The 8,704-nt window shown below is 42.0% G+C and overlaps 1 protein-coding gene across 2 annotated transcripts in view; it reads left to right on the top strand.

Annotated features, from left to right (window-relative positions):
• Positions 1-2: 2 nt before the first annotated feature.
• The window catches only part of UTP4 (UTP4 small subunit processome component), a 32,818-nt gene continuing 24,116 nt past the window's right edge, over positions 3-8,704 (top strand). The window contains exons 1-5 of one of the 2 annotated variants that reach the window (XM_047790707.1): positions 3-93; positions 1,186-1,346; positions 5,390-5,581; positions 6,496-6,580; positions 8,418-8,507. In XM_047790707.1, coding sequence (XP_047646663.1) covers positions 1,188-1,346; positions 5,390-5,581; positions 6,496-6,580; positions 8,418-8,507 — 526 coding nt within the window. In that variant the 5' untranslated portion in view covers positions 3-93; positions 1,186-1,187. The remainder of the gene's footprint in view (positions 94-1,185; positions 1,347-5,389; positions 5,582-6,495; positions 6,581-8,417; positions 8,508-8,704) is intronic. The other variant, XM_047790708.1, reaches the window with a different exon arrangement.

Below are 8,704 nucleotides of genomic sequence, written 5' to 3'. Positions count from 1 at the left end.
CCGCGAGCACTTCCGGGGCAGAGCACGCGAGCGCGCGCGCACGTGGGGCCGGGCGGCGAGAGGGACCGTCGAGAGTAGTGAGCCCTTCCGCGGGTGAGTTGGGCAGGGGGCGGGAAGCGGGGGTGACGGGGAAAGTTGGAACTGGTGTTGCCTGCACTAAGTCGACGCCCCGCGGAGCTCGTCGATTCCCTAGTGTCGAAGTCGGGTGGGGGCTATTCCGGAGAGAGAAGGGGCGAAGGAGCCCTCCCGCGTTTCATACGCCCTCCTAGCCTGGTCAGGCCGAGGTCGCCTGCTCTGCAGGCAGGTTTCACACACCTTGAAGGGAGACGGACAAGGGGTGAACCAGACCCGAGTGTGTATATTGAGGGCAGCAGAGCGCGGAGTAGAGGGAGTAGTTGACAGATGCCGGACCAGTCCCGTCGCTTCCTCCTATTGAGAAGCTCTGGGTTCTTCCTGTTCCATCAGCCCCCACTGTCAATACCGTAGTTGAGTCTGTGATTTGCAAACTTAGCATGCCAAAGAGATAGAGGTATTTGCCAATGCGCAGATTCTTAATCTGTCTCCCCCACCTCCCTGCCACCCGCCAAGAGGTTGGAATTCTGGAGCTATGGAATAGGACCCATAATCCTGTATTTTTTAAAGCCGGTTTTAGAGGTAATTTTGATACAGGAGTTCTGCAGATCTAACTTTGAGTGACTTTTAGTCTGTCAACATGTTTTGCCTCTTTTTTTATTCTCCTCTTTATCACCCCCACTCTCAGAAGCCCCACGCACAAAATACAAAGATACAGGAAGACTTTAATTCTACCCCAAATACAACTGAAGCTCTAATTGACCCATGCAAGTGCGCCTCCCAGTTAGAGAATGAGGTTATATTCAGTGTTTTGCTCTAAGATCAGGTTTTTAGATTCTTCTCCTTTTCCTGGACCCCTTCCTTCAATGAGTTGTCAGGATTGCTAGGAATCTGAGTGATGCTTTATGTGTTGCTCTTTTTTCTGTTGAAGAGTCCTGAGCTTCTGGAGATTGATAGATTCTGTATGGGTCATGAAAGCATCATTAATTGGATATTTAGAAATGAACCTCTGTGGGATATAGCTGAAGTCTTCTACCTATACCAGTGGTTAAATAAACAATATGTGTCATACTGTGGTTGATGTTTAACAATAATTCTCTTTTTCCCCTCTAGGAATGGGTGAATTTAAGGTCCATCGAGTACGTTTCTTTAATTATGTTCCATCAGGGATCCGTTGTGTGGCTTACAATAACCAGTCGAACAGATTGGCTGTTTCACGAACAGATGGCACTGTAGAAATTTATAATTTGTCAGCAAACTACTTTCAGGAGAAAGTAAGTCATTTGGGAGCCTGATTTGGTGGTTTTTATGTCATTTTTTTTCTTTTTTTTTTTGTTCAATTTTACAAAACCTTGTGTGTCTTTTATATACAAAGAGATCAAAAGAAAGTGGCTCTTCCACCTCTCTCCCAAGTTGTTTAGAACCACAGAAGTTCTGTAGCAAATATGTAGTTTTTTGCCTGACTAATGAGCTTAGAGTTTTGATCTGTGTAATGTGAGTTAGAAAGATCCCACCTAGGAATTGTGGTGCACTGTGTCACAGTTTGGAAACTGAGATTTGTTATATTTGTTATATGTGTTGGGCACAGCAAGAAGGGAAATTGTCAACACCATTGCTTCATATCAGTCTCTGCATGATTATAACTTCGATAAAGTGGCATTTCCTGCTCTAGGTGTCAGTACTCGTTTCATTGTCAATTCAGGACAAATGATGAGGGAGTTCCCACTGGGGTACAGTAGGTTAAGAATCTGGCTGTAGGGGAGTTCCCATCATGACACAGTGATTAACGAATCTGACTAGGAACCGTGAGGTTGCAGGTTTGAATCCTGGCCTCGATCAGTGGGTTGAGGATCCGGTGTTGCCGTGAACTGGGGTGTAGGTCGCAGACGTGGCTTGGATCCCGAGTTGCTGTGACTATGGTGTAGGCCAGTAGCTACAACTCCGATTCCACCCCTTACCTGGGAACCTCCATATGCCGAGGGATCAGCCCTAGAAAAGACAAAACAACAACAACAACAACAAAAAAGAATCTGACTGTAGGAATTGCCCACTGTGGCATAATGGGATCGGCAGCATCTTGGGAGGTGGGACACAGGTTCAATCCCTGGCCCAGCACAGGGTGTTAAGAATCCAGTGTTGCTGCAGCTGCAGTTTAGGAAAAAGGGAAAAAAAAAATCTGACTGCAGCAGCTGGGTTGCTGTGGAGGTGTGGGTTCAGTCCTTGGCCTGAGACCTTCTATATGCTGCAGATGTAGTCTTAAAAAAAATAATTAAAAAAGGCAAGAGGAGTTCTTGTCGTGGCTCAGTGGTTAACGAATCTGACTAGGAACCATGAGGTTTTGGGTTCGATCCCTGGCCTTGCTCAGTGGGTTAAGAATCTGGTGTTGCTGTGAGCTGTGGTGTAGGTCGCAGACTCGGCTCGGATCCTGAGTTGCTGTGACTCTGGCGTGGACCAGCAGCTACAGCTCTGATTAGACCCCTAGCTTGGGAACCTACATATGCCTTGGGAGCGGCCCTAGAAAAGGCAAAAAGACCAAAAATAATAATAATAATAAAATAAAATATTTTAAAAAAAGGCAAGAAGAGAAATGATGAAACTTTTTTTTTTTTTTTTTTAAAGCAGCTTCACCTGCGGCATATGGAAGTTCCCAGGCTAGGGGTCCAATCAGAGCTGCAGCTATAGGCCTAGGCCACAGCAATGCCAGATCCGAGCAGGGTCTGCTACCTATGCTACAGCTGCTGCAGTACTGGGTCCTCAACCCACTGAGTGAGGCCAGGGATCAAACCCGAATTCTCACAGAGACTATCTTGGGTTCTTTACCTGCTGAACCACAGTTAGAATTCCTAAATGATGAGACATTTTAATATCAAACTTTTTGGTGATGGAGCAACAGGAAGATGAATTCCCAAGTTCATCTCTGAGAGAAGGTAGACTTATATGCCTATATTTGGGAGTAAAGAAGATTTTAAGTTAGGTAGAATACCTTTTAGGTGTATGCAGAAGGCTGTTACAGCAGCACATTTTTCAAAGGCACTGATTCCCAATTTCAGATGCAATAAAGTAATTCATTTCACATTTATTGAGTGCCTTACATGCCCTAGGCAATATGATATAAATGAAGTGAATGTATAGAAGGAAAAATGAATGAATTCTGTGCCCAGCAGCTTAGTCCTTAGAATGTAGGCTCTCTGGAGTTCCCGTCGTGTCTCAGTGGTTAACTAATCCGACTAGGAACCATGAGGTTGCAGCTTCAATCCCTGGCCTCGCTCAGTGGGTTAAAGATCCAGCATTGCCGTGAGCTGTGGTGTAGGTTGCAGACATGGCTTGGATCTGGCGTTGCTGTGGCTCTGGCGTAGGCCGGTGGCTACAGCTCCAATTAGATCCCTAGCCGGGGAACCCCCATATGCCGTGGGTGCAGCCCTAGAAAAGACAAAAAGACAAAAAAAAAAAGAATTTAGGCTCTCTGTAAATGTTTGTAAATGAATGAATGGCAAGTTTTAAGCATTAAAGTCAATATCAGAGGCCCTACCTTCAAGGAGCTCAAAGTCAGTTGGGGAAAGATATATATACAGTTTCCAAACAATGTGGTTAAGTTTTATGTTAGACCTAAGCACAGGCCCAGAATCTTAGTGGAGAAGTGCCTTACACTGATGAGGTGAGTTTGGGATTCTTAGAAAGGAATGACTCACTGAGCTGACCCCTGAAGCAATAATAGTAGTTAAGAAATTGCTGGTCATCACAAATGAATTACATCCTGTAAATGAAAACCATGCTATCCTACACACTTGTTGCATCCTGTGATTTTTCTTGTCTTTATGCTAATTGTAATTATGTAACTGTTTATATATGTTTGTTTAATTATCTTCTTGCCTGCTGAACTTCAGATTTTATGGAATAAGACCTTGTCTGTGATAATCATGGCTGTATTTCCAGCATTTAGCTGAGACACAAAGACACTGAGAGTTAATATTTGTTGAATGAATAAGTCAACCAGTCTTGACCTAGTACCTCTCATTTTCTTCTCATCTGCTTTCTTTTTTCTTAAATAATTAATTCAGTCTAGTCTTCTACTTTCTGTATGTTCCCTTCCCCTGCTATTAAGATTGCTTAGCTTTGATAATCATTTTCAGAAGAAGAATACATTGTATCCGTGAGAGTGAAGAGCATGGACTTGGGATAAGGAGATTTACATTCTTTTCCTGTCCTTGACTTTGGCACTTGGGGCAAGCCACTTAACCTACTTTGTCTTTTCAAGTTCGGATAAGAAAAATTATACCTACTCATTCCCTTTTGTATCAAGCAGATATAACAATAAAATGCCTTGGAATTCCCATTGTGGCTTAGTGGAAACGAACCTATCATCCATGAGGATGCAGGTTGGATCCCTAGCGTTAAGGATCCTGTGAGCTATGGTGTAGGTCGAAGACGTAGCTTGGGATCCACCTTGCTATGGCTGTGGCATAGGCCGGCAGCTGTAGCTCTGATTCGACTCCTAGCCTAGACACTTCCATATGCTGAATCTGCAGACCTAAAAAAAAGAGAGAGAGAATAAAGTACCTCAGTGAAATTTTTTTTTTTTTTTTTTGGTCTTTTTCCATTTCTTGGGCTGCTCCTGAGACATGGAGCTTCCCAGGCTAGGGGTCAATTCGGAGCTATAGCCACTGGCCTACACCAGAGCCACAGCAACGCAGGATTCGAGCCGCTCCTGGGACCCACACCACAGCTCACAGCAACGCCGGATCCTTAACCCACTGAGCAAGACCAGGGATTGAACCCAAAACCTCATGGTTCCTAGTCAGATTTGTTAACCACTGAGCCACAATGGGAACTCCTCAGTGAATGTTTTTGGAATGCTAAGAAAGCACTTAGAAATCTGAGATTTGAATGAAAAGCTGAAATGAGCTGCATTCCTTTTAATTTTTTAAACAGGTGAAATTGACACAATAAGAAACATGTATTATTTAATGTATACATGTTGATAACTTTTGACATGTATATGCCTTCTAAGTCATCACTCAAGATAATTAAGGTGATATTTTTTAACAAGTTAGATACATCAAATACAATTGGATACACTTTATTGATTGAAAGACTTTTGCAGAACAAGTCCTAATAAAAGAAACAAAACCAACTGTATAAATAAAATGTGAATTTGAACAAAAAGAAAATACCAGTAATAGGATCTTCACATGGTGTAAAACCTCACCGTCGTTATTTCTATGGAGGGATTTTGGTTTTCACCCTGTTGCCTGTGACCACTCAGGTGCTAGGAGCTGATGACTTCATGGTGGATTGAGAGGTTATGGTGTTTCTATAGTTTTTCCCAGGTCATGAGTCTCGGGCTACAGAAGCTCTGTGCTGGGCAAAAGGACAACGGCTGTTTAGTGCCGGACTCAACGGAGAGATTATTGAATATGATTTGCAGGCCTTAAATGTCAAGTATGCTGTGGATGCCTTTGGAGGACCCATTTGGAGCATGGCTGCCAGCCCCAGTGGCTCCCAACTTTTGGTCAGTAAGCAACTATTGGTAATTCAAACCAAGATTTTTCTTGTGCCCACTTCAGCTTTCTTCCCTATGTTCATAGGAAGCAGTATTATGGCATGTAGCAACTCCAGTCTGAGCTGGATTCCAGCAACCCAGTTCAAGATATGAGATTGGATTGTTAGTGGGGATTTAAAAATCCCTTGTCTTTTGGCATCCTTTTTGCTACTACTTTGGACCTCGTTTATTCGTATATGAAACCAGAGTTTTCAGTTTGGTTCATTGTTTTTCAAACTGTGTTCTTTGGAATTGGGAGATGTAGAAACTGCTTTCTGTTTTCTTGTGCTTTGGGTTTTGTGATACACTTTGTTTCAGAAATACAGTGAATTAAATCTTTCTGTAGATTGGCAACACATGTTAGCATATTGAAAGTTCTGAGAGGTCCGTCTATAAGTCAGCTTGTGAAACCATGTTTCTTCAGTGTTTCTCAAAAATGTTTTGAGCACAGACTAGAGACTTTTCCCCCATCTCTTAACATTAACAGGGTACTTTCAGAGATTTAGTTTTCTATGATGAGTATGATCTTTTTTTTTTTTGATTTGTACTATTTTTTAATACATATCTCCATTTAAGCTACATGGTTAATGGGTCTTTTATTTAGATTGTAGGTCTCTAGCAGAGCTATGCTGTGAATCCTATTTTTCCTCCATGTCCTATTCAGGAATTGGGCCACTAATTGGCCTGGTTTCTGGCTGGGACATGAAGGCTGCAGGAATACACTACCAGTACTTCTTTTCTCTCACAAAAGAGTAGTTTTCTCTTTGAGAACAAGCAGTTTTAGGGGGGAAATATATATATTTGCACATGTAAATGTATATATTTGTAAATAGGTATATTCTATTAAATGCTTTCCTTACTTTTTATCCTCTTTTCCTTAATAGGTTGGCTGTGAAGATGGATCTGTGAAACTATTTCATATCACCCCAGACAAAATCCAATTTGAAAGAAATTTCGATCGGCAGAAAAGTAAGGGTCATTTTTGGTGGGGCAGTGAGTGGTCTTTAACAAGAAGTTATGTTTCTGTGCCACTGGGGATGGGATATTTTTCCATGGGTCCAGGCACTGTTTTCTCTGTATGCTAACTTTCTTTGAGTACAGGGTGTATGCTAGAAGCTATCCTCAGCTCAGGTTCTCTCCATCGTGTAGCATAGTTGCAATTGCCTGGTTAAGTAATAATATAGAAAACTAGCAATGCAGATGTTTCTGTGTAAGTCAGTTTGTTAGTTCTCACTTACTTTTGTGAAGTTTTAACAAATGTGCATTGTCTCAGCACTAGGATTTTTTTTTTTTTTTTTGTCTTTTTAGCTCTTTCTTTGTCCACTCCCAAGGCATATGGAGGTTCCCAGGGTAGGGGTCCAATTGGAGCTGTAGCCGCCGGCCTACACCAGGGCCACAGCAACGCGGGATCTGAGCCGCATCTGCAACCAACACCACAGCTCACGGCAACGCTGGATCCTTAACCCACTGAGCAAGGCTAGGGATCGAACCTGTGACCTCATGGTTCCTAGTCGGATTCGTTAACCACTGTGCTACTACGGGAACTCCTCTTTTTTTTTTTTTTTTTTTTCCCCCTTTAGGAACTATGGTTCTTAATTCCCTTCAAGTTGAATGGGGGAATTTTATAAACAATTACCCATGTTCCACCTGGACCTAGTGTCACTGACTTTTAGAAGAGAGTTTGACAAACTGTTTTTGTAAAGACACCAGCCAGAATATTGTAGGCTTTGCCAGATTAACCTCTGCCAGCTCTGTCATTGTAGCACCAAAGAGCCCTGGGTAATACTTAAACAAATGGACATGGTTTTGCTCTGGTAAAATTTCATTTACAGAAACAAGTGGTGACCCTGATTTGGCCTTTGGACCATAGTTTGCTGACTCTTCTTCGAGAGAATAGTGTCCATGTGTTCTCTGTGTTATCCTCTTCTAACCAGATCCCTGTATTGTTTGCTTTTAATATCTTTTGGGTGTTCTTTTTTAATTACAAAAGTGATACAGTATTTGGTAAAATTTTCATGTCATTAGCCAAGTGTGAAGCAGAAAATATGTATTTCATTTCACTTTGTAGGCAACATTTTGGAACTAATCTAGACTTTTTTGTACATTCAAATAGACAAGTACATTCACAGGAGTGCTTTCAGTTGCTTTTCAGCTTATTTTTTTATTTAATATATCACAGACATCATTCTGCATCCGTCATGCCAGACTGCATGGCATTCCGTTTTATGATATTCCATAATTTATTTAACCAAACTCCTATTGATGGATATTAATTTTTTTTCCTGCTACAGCCAATTCTGTAATAAAATTCTTACATACATTTGGACACTCCTGTAAGTATTTCTCTTTGGTTAAATTCCCAGTGTAATTACTGGGCACATTTAAATGTTAGGTTATTACCTGATCACCCTCAAAAAATTGTGCTTATTTACATTCCCATCAATCATTTATCCATTATTAAAAGTAAGTATGGGAGTTCTCTTGTGGCTCACCGGGTTAAGAATCTGGTGGTGTCACTGCTGTGGCTCTGGTTACAACTGTGGCTCAGGTTCTGTCCCTGATCTGGGAACTTCCATATGCCGGGGGCACTGCAAAAAAATAAAATAAGTATCAGATATATCATCGTGCATTCCAGGACACAGTTGTTCCTCGCCTGCTATAAAACAATTCTTCACAAGAGTGCACTAGATGAGAGCTAAGATTGTAGAATGCTAACCGTATAGGTCTTTGTGGAAGGAGAACTCAGTTACCCTTTGTTGTATATTTGTGTGTATGTCACTTTCTCTTTTGTTGTGCATCTTCCCAGGTCGAATCCTGAGTCTCAGCTGGCATCCGTCTGGGACCCACATTGCAGCTGGTTCCATAGACTACATTAGTGTGTTTGATGTCAAATCAGGTGACTCTTTTTCTCAGTTCACTTGGGATGTGGGTCTTGTCACAGTTCGGGTTCCCAAAAGCATGAGCCCTTATCATGACCTCTGGGGCCTAACTTCTTACTAACTTTCTGAGATGTCACCATAAATTTCACCTCTCAGATTACTGCCGCTGCTTTTAGAGGAATCTTGATTCTTCACTGGCATGCAATAGTTTTTA

The sequence above is a fragment of the Phacochoerus africanus genome, chromosome 8, assembly GCF_016906955.1.
Source record: "Phacochoerus africanus isolate WHEZ1 chromosome 8, ROS_Pafr_v1, whole genome shotgun sequence".
Taxonomy (NCBI): domain Eukaryota; kingdom Metazoa; phylum Chordata; class Mammalia; order Artiodactyla; family Suidae; genus Phacochoerus; species Phacochoerus africanus.
Note: the sequence above shows the minus strand (reverse complement) of the source record. Positions and strands in the feature narration are given on the sequence as shown.